Consider the following 13,623-nt stretch of genomic DNA (forward strand, 5'->3'; position numbering starts at 1 on the left):
TCTCCAAGTCTAAGTCAGTCACTACACCTGTTTGTCACTACCACCCAAGTCCAAAGTGGCTGGCAGGGGAGCTGCATGCTCTTGGCTTCTGTAGCTCAAGCCCAGACTGTTCTAGAATATCCAGGGGAAGCCAAAGTTCTCAGGCAACATACCCATATTCATCCGGTACAACCGTACAGCTTCTGTAAGCTCAGGGATTTCCAGAATTTCTACTTCTGCTTCTAACACATCTATGTTAGAGAAGTTATCTGGTAGTAAAATCTTGTGTGAGCGTAGAAAATTCACTTGAAAAGCAGAAAGAAACAACATGTGTTAACGAAACATATTCATGACTAATGTGTCCATGTCCTGGCAGACTCTTAGTCTTACGTCAGGCTCTCCTTGTTCTGAAACAATTGCTAAACATACCTCATTAGGTTTGTTCTGGGATGGTGCTTTTCAAAGACCCCACTTAGTTTTCCTGTGTCTGAGTCCATGGGTGTGGCCTCCCCTGGCCTGGCCTGGCACGCCCAGGCCCTCTCTGTGAACCCTAAGACCCTGAGACTTACCCTAAGAGTCTTGACCCTAAGCAAGTCATTCCGACAGAGGGAGTTGTCCTGTTAGAGAGGAGAGGCCTGGGGGAGCCTGGGCGGCCAGCAGGCGCCTGCAGGTTGTCTCTGCTGGATTGCAGTACGGGAAGCAGAGACAGAACCAGCACTAAGTCCCTGTGAGAATCAACTCGGAGATGCAAGAGCACAGCACAGACAACTTACTGTTGAATCTGGATAGCTGGGACCTCAAGCATTTGGCCCCTGACATAACTTGGGGTTCTTGGGGTTTCTTGTCCTATCCATCCACGTTGTGGTTACCTAGATAGCAGAGAGGCCATTCGGCTCACAGGCAAGCAAAGCCAATCCTGGGGCAGTGAGGGAAGGGAGGCTCCTTTCTGGGAAGGATGTGAGAGCTCATCCCTCCTCAGCTCAGGCTGCCAGTTCTACAGGGTTCTGGGAAGACTGCCATTATTTACCCCCTTTCTTTACACTCTGAGGATAATGGAAGAAACAGTAGATAGTGTCTTTGAAACAATCCTATTTCCTTGCTGTAGGCTGAGATTAGCTGAGGCCTCAAGACATAAGCAAAGTATGAGACCTGACCAGAGTTCAACTCAGTCCCCTACCTTTACCATCATCTCCAGGATCCTTACCACTGCCGTAGGGTGTTTCAGTGTCCCTGAATGGCTAGGCCATCACAAAAGAAATAGGAGCTAAAATATCTCAGAGCTGGGCTGTGCATGGTGCCATACACCTTTAATCCCAGCATTCAAGAGGCAGAGGCATGTGGCTCTCTGTGTGTTTGAGGCCAGTCTGTTCTATTATAGCAAGTTCAAGGACAGCCAGGACTACATAGAGAGATCATGTTTCAAAAACAAAACAAAGCCAAAAAAGCCCTGAGTTCAGTGAGAGCCCCATGCTGGGCTCTGCTTGCCTCCTGAAGGTCATCGTGATCCTACAGCCTCTGCTCAGAGAAAGCCCTCAGGCCGTAAGCCACAAATGGACCCTTGCTAGGTGAGGGTACGGGCGTGTGGGATGAGTAGGTGGCCACCGCTGGACAGGACAATCACCAATGAAGCGGAACTCGCTGCATTCGCACTCGATCAGGGCCACCGTTTCAGCCAGCCACAGCAGATTGTCTTCAGTCACTAGGCTTGGGTACTTGGCCACCAAGTCGAGGGGTAAGAAGCAGTAATGCACTTCTTCTTCTGTGTCCAACAGCGGTGTGTCCATGAGTCCCAAAGGGGCCTTATCGTGAAGACCTGTAATACAGAAGGTGCCATCACCTCCCCAAGGCATTGCGACGTTCCCATTGACCCAGGGGACCACTCAGGGGACAGTCTCTGCCATACCCTTCCTTCCCCCCTTTCTCTTTTCAGATGTATATTTAAGGGTAAGAAGAAGTGTTCTGGAAAGCTAAGTGTGAAAAATCTTTTTTCTGCAGACAGTAAAAGGACACTGAATGATATATCTTGGTTTATGTATCCATAGTCACTATATCCAGTTACTCATGTCTCTTATTTAAGATTTATCTATATGTATGAATATTTTGCCTGTATGTATGTACATTCTCCATGTAGAGGCCAGATAAGGGCATCCGATTCTCTGGAACTGGAATTACTGACAGTTAGGAGCTACCACGTGGGTTCTGGGTCCTCAACAAAAGCAGCTAGTGCCCTTAACTGCCGAGTCATCTCTCTAGCCCCTCCATGGTCTTTCTAGTTGATCAAACCAATGACTGTCAACTGCAGATTAAAAACCCATTAATAATCATGAACTCCTGATGTCCCACCATAGAGACTTATGTCCCTATGCTGCAAGAGCCTTAGAAGCCAGAGACCACTGAGCATTTTTGTGTAGTGGCCTGAGGTAAGTTGAAATAATGATGGAGCCAGGAGAGACTGGAAGACATCATATCACCTAAAGGAAGCCTAGATGCAGCAGGATGGAATGGCACAGGGTGCTGAGTCCCAGTAAGCAAGTAGCCATGCAGAGGACAGTACTGGGTCAAAAGAGAAGAGGAAAAGAGAGAGGCAGCGCCCAGAAGTAGTTCAGACGGAGGTTAACGTCTGTTCGGGGGAGGAGAGTCGAAGCTGGTGACTTCAGGGTGTGGGCCTGCCCGTGGAGGTACCTGTGAAGGCGGGGCTTTTTATTGGAAAATCCGAGGGCTTGCTGATACACTTCCATGTGCGCCAGTAGTTCAGGGATGCTCTCTCAGCCACAGGAATGTCGGCAGGCCGCACACGGAGGTGGTGTTTCCCTTCCTTCAGATTATCTAGGGTCTGTTCCACAAAGAAGAGTGTCGCCTTCAACATCAAAACCTCATAACCAACTTTTGTTTGTTTTGTTTTAACACTGAATACTCAGAAAAAAAATAGCATGTGACTTGCTTTAGGACAGTATTTTAAAATAAACGGAATCAATCCCAAAATGTAAAGTGGCAAGGTAATAATTAAAATTCCCAATGATTTTTTTCTTCTGAGTTTGAAGCATTTTTTTCTTCTAATTTTATATCAAATAACAGGATATTTTCCTTGGAAAAAAATCTATGGAGTTTTTTGGGTTTTTTTGTTTTTGTTTTTTTTGAAACAGGGCCTGATGCTGCACAGGCTGATTTCAGACTCATAGACTAGCTTCAGGGTTTAGCCCTGGCTGTCCTGAAACACTCTGTAGACCAGGCTGGCCTCAAACTCAGAAATTCGCCTGTCTCTGCCTCCCAAGTGCTGGGATTAAAGGTGTGCACCACCACTGCCCAGCACCCCACTTTTTTATGATTGGTGTGATGTGTTCATTATGTGTATCCATCCCCATTCTGGGAAGTAGTCTAACAGTGAGGTGACCAGTGGTGTGAGGGTCGAGTGGAGCACACCAACTGAGCTCGGCTGGATCCCAGGGCAGAGGGTGGGTGAGGGGCGATCTTTATCCCACCCTTACCCAAGGACACATTTCCTTCTCCAGGCCTGCAGAGAACAGAGAACAAATTATACTATGAAACCAAAATGTTCGACCTCACTCTAGAAGATAGTGTTTCCCTCATAAACTGTTGGACACAACGGGGCAAGCAGTCCTTTATAGGTCATACATGTGATCAGTTTTCCCCTCTAAGAACCTTGTTGTGGGGGCTGCAGAGATGGCTCAGTGGTTAAGAGCAGTGGCTGCTCTTCCGGAGGTCCTGAGTTTAATTCCCAGCAACCACTTGGTAGCTCACAACCATCCGCAATGGGATCTGTGGCTAGCCCACCTAGGGTGGAGTCTTCCGACCTAGGTAAAGTCTATTGTGTGCCACATCTGCAGCTTCCAGCAAGAAGCTACCTGCTGAGCAATGAGCTTGCTTTCTTGATCTTGACAAAAGCAATGAGATCCTGTCAAAGTGGGGGAGGGTCTCCCCCCTTTAAATTCAAGGCCCCACAATTAAAAATTGAGCCTTGATCAGAAAAAACAAAAACAAAAACAAAATAGAACCTTGTTGTGATCAGAAAGCCTCCAATTCAAAAAAACAAACACACAGAAAACAAAAAATCCCCCAAACCAACAACAAAACCAAAACCCACCGCCGCCACCACCACCAAACTGCTTCTAGTTATTAGCTACCCAGGTGGGAAGAAGCCCTTGGGAGTTTGCTCTTGGGATCCCAAGTAATAAGAAGAGCCCTCTTGTGGCGATAGATAGGAACTGGCCCTCTCAGAGCTGTTTAAGGACTCACAAGGAGGCAGTCCAGCCAGAGTGGGACAATCATCCCCGTTATGGGTGACTAGAGGGCCTTAGGGAGGACTGAGCAATGTCAGGGTTATGGGGAGTATTTCCCTGGAGCACCACAGCGAAGAAGACTGCATGTGTGGAATATTGGGAGCCTTAAGACAGACTTGCTGTGCTTTGCTAGGTTCCTACTTAGGCTCAAAAGAGTTCTTGGCTTGGGGAAAAGAAAGATGTGGAAGGACTGTGGAGATGGCTCATTAACACACTTGCTGCACAAGCACTGGAGCCTCTCTAGAGGCGATGTTAAAGGTACAACGGCACATATCTGTAATCTCAGTGCCCAGAAGGTAGGTAGACACAGGCAGGTCGACCCCTGGAGCTTGCTAGCCATCAAATCCAACTGAGCTGTCAAGCTCCCTGCACACTCCAAAGAGAACAACGGAAAATGACAACTGGACATTGATCTGTGGCATCCATTGGCAATGCACACACATGTGCACACATAACCACTCATGCAAACACACAAAACACACATATGGACATGGAAGCCAATAGTTTGTATATTATAAGGCAAGGTCTAGCATCAGTTACAAATGTATGGATCCCACGGGACCCTGGGCTCATTTTCACATCATTGAAAAGAACGTAGCTTTCTGTTCCCTCTTGGTTAAGTACGGACACAGCTTTAGTTTCTGTGTCAAACTGTCAGCTCTTCAGAGGAGACGCATCAGTCAGAGCAAAGAGTTGTCCTCGGGCAAAGAAGATGTACAGTGAGGTGCCAGGATGGTGACTAGGTGGTCAGAACAGAGTGTACATTGCAAATGGGAAAGCAATAAATCAAGATGAAGGATGACAACTTGACAGCATTTGTGCTGAGAAGTGGGACAAAGGAAGGAAGATGGTAACTGTCCAGGAAGGACAGAATAGGGCAAGGTGGGTTAGAAGTATACACATTCAGCCACATACCTCTGCCTTGAACATTGTTTGAGGTTGAAGGAAAGAAGTGGTGGACTGAGAACAGTAAACAAGAGGCCAGAGCAGAGGACCATTCTTGCTGCCTAAGGCATTTTGATGGTTCTGCTGGCTAATAAAAGTCCTTCAAAGATCTGTTAGTTAAGGTTTTGTGTCAACTTGACATGTGCTAGAGTCATTTGGGAGAAGGAACCTCCCCCCACTAGACTGGTCTATGGGCAAACCTGTAGGGCATTTTCTTGATTGATGATTGATATGGGAGGGCCCAGGTCACTGTGGATGGTACCAACCCTGTGTAGGTGGTCCTGAGTTGTATTAGAAGCAAACTGAAAGGTGTGGTGGTGCATACTTTTAATCCTAGCAGTTGGGAAGTAGAAGCAGGTAGATGTCCGAGTTCAAGGCCAGCTTGCCTACAGAGTGAGTTCCAGGATAGTCAGGGTTACACAGAGAAACTCTCAAAATAATAAAAACATGTGTATATCTGTGTACCATGTACATACTTGGTTACCACAGGGGCCAGAAAACATCACTGGATACCAGCACCCAAACCCACATCTTTAGAACAACCAGTGTTCTTAACTATTGAGCCATCTCTGCAGCCCAGAGAATCCAACCTCTTAACTACTGTTATCTGAACATTTCTCTCTATAGGCTTCTGAGTTAAGAGTCAGGCCTGTTCACTTCATTGTCACACAACATCTCCAAACCCCAGGTCTGTTTGGAGGTATTGTTTGTTATGGGGTTTATTGAAGTGACAACTTCTAGTTTCTTTGGAAAGTTAGTCATGTCAAATGATAGTTTGCTGGGGCACACAGGTGAAAGGATGTCTTGTTAAAGCAGACACAGGAAAGACTGTTTTCCTGAAGCAGACACAGGTGAAAAGATGTTTTGATATAGCTAACACAAGAAAGGACGCTTGATGAAGGAGTATATGAACCCATAGATAGTAGGAGATGAGCACTAAGCTTTGGTTTGGTTTGCTCTGCCTCGATGTTCTCCACTAACTACATGCATGTATTAGTTCACCTTACATAGCACTGTTGAGCTCAGCTTGTTTTAACGCCACCATTGAGAGAAACTTGTCCAAGAACTGCTCTCGAGGTCCCTGTGGCAGCTGCTGCTTCCATGGCCTTGCCTCAGGCCAGCTGGCAAGCCGGGTGGTTTCTTCAGGATTGAACTACAGCTGCTGGTTCATGCTTGGTGTTTGCCTGCCTAGAGGACTGGACTGAAGCTGTTGGTTTGTGCCTGGTGTGTCTGCCTGTCGAAAGGACTGGACTGGTTGGGCAAGGGTGGCGCACACCTTTAATCCCAGCACTCGGGAGTCAGAGGCAGGTGGATTTCTGAGTTCGAGGCCAGCCTGGTCTATAGAGTGAGTTCCAGGACAGCTAGGGCTACACAGAGAAACCCTGCCTTGGAAAAAAACAACAAACAAACAAAAGGAATGGATTGTAGCTGCCAGTTCTGTGTGCCGTCTGCCTGCCTAGAGGACTGCTCTGCAGCTGCTGAGTTGTGTTCGGTGTTTGCCATGGGACTGAGCTGGGGCCAAAGAAGATCCAGCTCACCCCCAACGAACCATTGCTGATCAGCTCCACTTCCCCCGCATCCTAATAAGTTTTTCTCCCATAACCTCTGCTGGGTGGTGGGCTAGAGAAGAGACTGAACCCTTATTAAAAGTAGGTTGCAAAAAATGTATGCATATAGTATATAATCTAGTAGGTCTGTCCAACTAGCTTGAGAGGAAATATGCTAATGAAGGACAGGATGAGCCGTTTTCTAGAAATGAAACCTCTGCGTTCTGGGGTTTCTATTAAACTGTGGGCAGCCCGATTTTCTCCAAGAAAGGAAACAACCAAACTTTAAAAGGAGAAGAAGTTGGGCAAATCAGATCTACAAAGATTGTAGTCCCCAGCCAGTGAGGACATGCTATGTGCTAACCAAAGGCGTCAAGCTTGCACCTAGGCCCAGGAGCTTCAACAAGGTTGTTTCCTGGACTCCTTCAGTGGGCCCTTGCTCTGATAGCTAGAAACAAAACCTCTGCTCACAGGAAGCATTAGGATGCTCTGAGAGACCGCAGGAGCACTCTGCAACTCCCTTACCTTTTTACTTATTTATGCCCTGTCAGCTCTCTTCTGATAGTATAACCTCCCTGAGACCCCAAGGACTTTGCTTGTTTTGTTCTCTGCTAGAAATGGGTCACTGCATTTTCTGTTGAAAGAATGCATGAATAACAAATGCTCCAGGGAGCCTACTTCTGGGGCGTGGGGGCAGGTTCTGGCTTTCCTGACTCTAGTGGTCACAGTGTATATGGCTGGTTTTCTATAGGCGACTTCAGGACTACTTTCATATTCAGGGCCACTTGGATATTACTTTTTGGAACTTTACTCTTCCTATGTCATGACATGGCAAGTTATTTCAGAGGGGTCTTTTCTTTCCACAAAGTCTTGCTATGTAGCTCAGGGTGTCCTTGAACTTGTTCTTTTCTAGCCTCAGCCTCCCAAGTTCTGGAATTACAGGCATGCTCCACTGTGCCTGGAAAATGGGAAATACAGTGAACTTACAAGGCTAACTGCTACTCTAAGGACAATTGATGTTGCTTTGGGCCTAGATGGTAGTAAAGGCAAGTCAGAAGTAATGGAAATCTGACTGTGCGGGGCATGCGTGCTACTAAAAGATGCCTGACAAGGCACCCTGCTGGCAGAGCAGTTGGGCTGAACAGGATTTTCAAGGAGTAATGGGTTTTGGAGATACTGTGTGTGCTTCTGGACACACTACTGGGAGGAGCATCATGGTAAAGGAGCTTAGGGAGCCCGGCAAACCCCTGACTGCTGTGTAAAGATGCTGATGCTAAAAGGAGCAAGGCTATTAAACCAAAAGGATGTGCAACAAAAGAAGGTGCAGCTCTCAATATTTCAAACTTGTCTCTTTCTCTCTCTACTGCTGGTTCTGCTGCTGGTGAGTCCAGTCTTTCTCTCCCAGCAGATGGTAGCTAAACACTTCTAGATCTCAAATACTTTGAAAATCATTGGAAATGCAGACATGAAAGGAATAGAAACCAGAAAAGGAGAAAGACATTAAAAAAAATGATCCCAACAGAATTAGTACTAATATAAGAATAGAGCAACAATAACTTTGTCTGGAAATGTCAGGCTAGGCTGTGGACTATATTTATAACAAAATTCAAAAGGGGAATATTCTAAGACAAAATATAAATGAGTGCAGGAGGCATAGAAAGTAGGCATAGGGGATACTTAGGGGTATGATTGAAATACATACATACATACATACATATATATATATATATGCACACACATATGCAATATGAGCAGGATAAACAGTATATGGGGACCCTTGAAGCCATTGTTCACAAGCCACATTGTTGGAATAATTATGTTCTTTTCCAACATTACAAAGTAATCTGTCTCACATCATAATAGGAAATGTGAAACCGCCACTGGCCTATTTTACTAAAGGCATCATTTGTGTGATCAGCATAAAAACTCCCTGGCTCCCTTGAACACAAAGAATGTAGACATATTTGGATTCCTTACTGGGAGCAGATTGCTGACAAATGGAGCAATTTATGGCCCAAAGTTCCCAGAAGGAGATGAAATAGGAAAAGTTGAGCCACGGTGTAGTTTAGTGGTAGAATGTGTGTTAGCATGAGAGAGGCCCTATGTTTAAGTCTCAGTGGGGTTCAGGAGGTATGTAACAGTGAACCAATAGTCTGCATAGAACCTTAAACTCTTGTGAGTGACCCTGAAGGGAAACCGCACATTCCCCAGTGGCTGCTGTGACTCCTGATCAGTCTGATGGCTGGTGGAAGGCTCCAAGTAGGTTATGTTTAAGAGGGCTTCTCAAATTCCTCATGAAGTTTTCGGAAGCCTTGTGATGCTGATGTATGGATGGCAATGACTTCTTTATATCTCTCCTATGAATAATATATGACACTCCAAAACCTTCAGGTTCAAAGATTTACTTATCAGCTTGATGACTTCTGTATTATAATTCTGGTCCCAACTGCGGCCATGAATTCCAGATCTGTCTATTCAGTGACTCCTCAACTCTCCAGTTGGATGTTACTGACCAGTCACTGTTTCTTCAGCTTGGCATGTGATCTTCAGCCTTGTCTTGTGATCCCTGCCCCTAAAGATTCACGTCTCTCAAAATTCACCATTTACCTGGTTGCTCAGGGTAGAAACATTCTTTCACGTCCTGCATCCAATTCATTAGCAAACTCATCAAGACTTACCCAGGATTTAAATTGTTCCTGTGACCACTTAAGACCAAACCATTCTTTTCTTTCATCTGGATGAGTGGCTCTCAAGCTGTGAGTCACAACCCCTTGGTGTATGCTGGGGGAGTTGAACCCTTTCACAGGGGTTGCCTAAGGTCATCGGAAAACACAGATATTTACAACTCATAACAAAAATTACAGTTATTGAGTAGCAACAAAAAACATTTTATGATCGGGGGCTCACCACAAGGGTCAGAGCATGAGGAAGGTTGAGAATCACTGATCTGGAGGCTGCTGGAGCTTCCCGGCTGATCTTCCTGCATTTTCCTTTGCCCCACTTGAATCTAGGCCAGCAGTAAACACATTTTCCCCCCTGTGAGAGGCCAGATACTAAATATTTTAGGCTTTGATAGCCATATGGTCTCTGTCAATTCAAATACTCAGCTCTTTTTGTAGTTCAAAAAAGCCATAGGCAAAATAAAAACAGAGAAGCATGGCTGTATGTTCTCTCCTACTCCCCTCTTTCCCCCACACCCACGGCCTCGCAGCTGTATTTAAATGAAACTTTACCAATAACACTGAAATTTGACCATTTTTTCAATCACACCCTGGAGTGGACTGGATTTGGTCCATGACCTAGATGGGGTTTGTAGACTCTGATAATACTGTCAAGCCAGTAGCTACTGTTTTTTTTTCCTTGAAACTTTGTTTTAAAGATCTATTTACTTATTATTTTTAGATGTATATGTATGTTCCTGCATGAGTTTGTGTGTATCATGAGTATGCAGGAGCCAGTAGAGGCCAGAAGAGTGTCCGATGCCTTGTACATTGTAGGCAAGCAATCTAATACTAAGCTACAGCCCTAGCTTCACCCCCAACCCCAATACAGTCTTGCTAAAGTACTTAAGTTTGGTCTTGAACTTGAGATCATCCTGCTCAGGTTTCCAAATCGTTAGGACCAGCTAAAGCACACCAGCTTAAATGATGCTCCATTGGGTTTTAGAATATTTGCTCAGCATCCACTGTCTACTCTGGGTACCAGAGAGAAGCCGAGAAGCCTTGCACTCTGGATTACCATTGTCTATTGTTATCCAGCCCATTCTCCATTCTCTCTAACCCATCTCTCTCTCTCTCTCATCTCTATGAATTTCTCTAATTCTCTCAATTTCTAGAGGAGAAGGTGTTTATTTTAGTTCGTAGTACCAAGTTTCAGTACATCACTGTGGGGAAGTCACGATGCCAAGAGCTCAAGAGAGCTGGGCACATGGGACCCATAATCAAGAAGCAAAGAGGAGGCCAGGCAGTGGTGGCGCATGCCTTCAGTCTCAGAGCTCCAGAGGCAGTGGTGGCTCGGACAGCTAGGGCTACACAAAGAAACCCTGCCTTGAAAAACAAAAGCAAAACAAACAGGAGTGAAGTAATGTATGCATTCTTCTTTTTTATTCTCTTGAGGTTTCATTTTGTGGCCAAGACTACCCTTGAATTCACAACCATTTTTCTTCTGGCTTACCTTCCGAGTGCTGGGGTTTCAAGCACAAGCTACTATCTCAAGAAACTGCATAAAGCAATTATAAAATGTATGGCCCCTTTATGTAGGTAGAATCAGGGTTGGGGATATGGCTCAATCGTACAGCACTTACCTAACATCCACAAAAACCTGTGTTTAACCCCAAGTATTGAAGAATAGGGAGTTGTATAGCTTCCCACCTCATTTCTTTATCTCTAGAATCTGGTATGGGGTTGGTTGTTGATACACAGTGTTCTGATTAGAACTAGAGACTTCAAGTGTACCTTTTCTTTTTTTTAAAGATTTATTTATTTAGTTAGTTAGTTTATATATATGAGTACACTGTAGCTGTCTTCAGATACACCAGAAGAGGGCATCAGATCTTATTACAGATGGTTGTGAGCCACCATGTGATTGCTGGGAATTGAACTCAGGACCTCTGAAAGAGCAGTCAGTGCTCTTAACCACCAAGCCATCTCTCCAGCTCTCAAGTGCATCTTTTAGAGGTGAAGGTCCAGGTTAGGTTTGTAGAAAGGCAGGTAAATGGAGTGGGGCTGGGATTAGGAGCATTTGTGGAGGGAGTAGCGTACATCACAGGAGCTAAGGCACTGTCTTCCAGAAGCTTCAGTCTTATCCTGCTTGTTGGCTCATTCTATGCCTCTTCTTCTCTCCTTTGTCCTCTTAAAACTCTTACTTATTCACTTACTTAGTTACTTACTTACTTATTTGGGATAGGGTCTTGCTATGTAGCGAAGGCTGGCCTTGAACTTATCCCAGCCTCCCAGGTCCTGGGATTATAGGTGTGTGCCACCATATCCAGCTTTCCACACTGCCTTTCAACAAAGCTGTTACAGACCATCCTGAACAATATGTGCCACCTTCTGACCGAATAAGACAACCCATTAGCAGGCGCCCAGCTCTGTTTTTATTGATAAGTACTAATTATGAAGAGCTCTGTAGCAAGGAGTATTAATAATTTGGAACAGTTCAGATATGTGCTATCCAATATGGCAGTCATTGTGACTGTATGCCAGTATTCTCAATTTGAGATGTGCTAAGTGTTAAAAAAAATCAGATATTAAAAACTTGGTATAAAAGAAAAGTATCTCAAGTGTAAATTTTTGAAAATATTGGGTTAAATAAAATATATCATCAAAATTTGATTTCACTCATTTCTTTACACTTTTTAAAGTTTGGCCACTACAAAATTTAAATAATGCCTATGAAACTAGGTGTTATTGCATGTACCTGTGGTCCCTCTGTGACTCTGGAGGCTGAGGCCGGGGGAATCAGTGGAATCCTGGAGTGCAGGACCAGCTGAGACAGCACAGGGAGACCCACATCTCTTAATTTACATGTGATTACATATGTCATCCACATACATGGCTCACATTATGTTTTATTATACTAATCTTTGTTGTCCCTAAAGTGCATGGGAATAAAACTAGAGCCCAGAGTGCTCTCATTAAGTCATAGTTAAATGCTTGCAGTGGGCCTGCTTGCGAAGGGTCTTTAGACGAAGAGTTGGCAAAATTCATTTTCTCCAAGCGCCACCGTTTGCTCTTTTAAGGCAAACCCTAGTAGTTGGCTAGGCCTTCACAGCGAGGAAAGTGGGGGAAATTGCGGTTGGCTTGCTTGAGGCGGCTGTTGGTTCCCAGCTGTATTTACTCTCTGCTTCAATGAATAAATACCACTTAGGCTGGGCCAGCCCAAATGTTGATTTCTTCGAAAACACCATTTCCAACGCCTCAGCACTTGTTTCGCAGGCTGTGTTAGGGAGGCAGAGCCTCATAATTCTTCAAACTCCGCAACTCACACATCTTGGAATCTTGGAATCAGACCAACCCATTGGTTTCTGTGTTGTTGCCTCCTCCTTTGAAGTTGATTCTCGGGAATATTTGGTTTGGTTTGGGTTTAGGAAGTGAGGACTGCAAAGAGCTTCAAGGGCTTAGTAAACTGTACGAGAAGCTCCTGCTCTTCTCAATGATCCTGTAAAACATTGCCTGGATCTCTCTGATTGTCTGCAATGAACATGTTACTCCCTCTCCACACAAAAAAGATGGTCTGGCATAGAGCCACGAGCAAACCTAACCCACCAAGGCATTTAAATGGCTTTGAAGCCACTTGCAAGCAATTCTCATACCTTATCCTAAAGACGATGACAAGATTTAGATTCAAGGGGGAAGCCAAAAACTTCAGAGAGCTACAACTTGCACTGCACTATGCTAGGGTTCTTGGATTCCTAAATATATAATAACTGCAGAGAAAACATTGAATTATTTAGCAAGGATCATCCTTAAGCACATATATTATAAAATAAATGGTCTCTTTCCTCCTGACCCAGAAACCAACACAATCTAAGTCAATTTTCTTCCAAGAGGTACTGGGGAGGTGTACTTAGTGGTCTACAGAGATGCACCGTAGTCGATGGACTAGCTCTTATGAAAATGGAATAAACAACACCTCATCAAGACAGTGGGATTGATATCAAACATGCCCAGGTTTCCTTCCCAGTCATAATATTTAGTTTTTCCAAGTTAAAAAAAAAAAGTCATTGTTCAAAAACTACCAAATCACAGGGCAACGGTGGTGCACACCTTTAATCCCAGCACTTGGGAGGCAGAGGCAGGCAGATTTCTGAGTTCGAGGCCAACCTGGTCTACAGAGTGAGTTTCAGGACAGCC

General features: G+C 44.8%; 1 protein-coding gene across 8 annotated transcripts in view; it reads right to left on the reverse strand.

Annotated features, from left to right (window-relative positions):
* Nucleotides 1-13,623, reverse strand: part of Kctd19 (potassium channel tetramerization domain containing 19) — a 30,049-nt gene that overhangs the window by 10,999 nt on the left and 5,427 nt on the right. For 4 of the 8 annotated variants that reach the window (XM_029481022.1, XM_029481024.1, XM_029481021.1 and 1 more), the window contains exons 3-6: nucleotides 9,448-9,582; nucleotides 2,662-2,812; nucleotides 1,601-1,792; nucleotides 153-284 (exon numbers count right to left, since the gene is read on the reverse strand). In XM_029481022.1, coding sequence (XP_029336882.1) covers nucleotides 153-284; nucleotides 1,601-1,792; nucleotides 2,662-2,812; nucleotides 9,448-9,582 — 610 coding nt within the window. The remainder of the gene's footprint in view (nucleotides 1-152; nucleotides 285-1,600; nucleotides 1,793-2,661; nucleotides 2,813-9,447; nucleotides 9,583-13,623) is intronic. The other 4 variants (XM_021170034.1, XM_021170031.1, XM_021170030.1 and 1 more) reach the window with 1 other exon arrangement.

The sequence above is a fragment of the Mus caroli genome, chromosome 8, assembly GCF_900094665.2.
Source record: "Mus caroli chromosome 8, CAROLI_EIJ_v1.1, whole genome shotgun sequence".
Taxonomy (NCBI): Eukaryota; Metazoa; Chordata; class Mammalia; order Rodentia; family Muridae; genus Mus; species Mus caroli.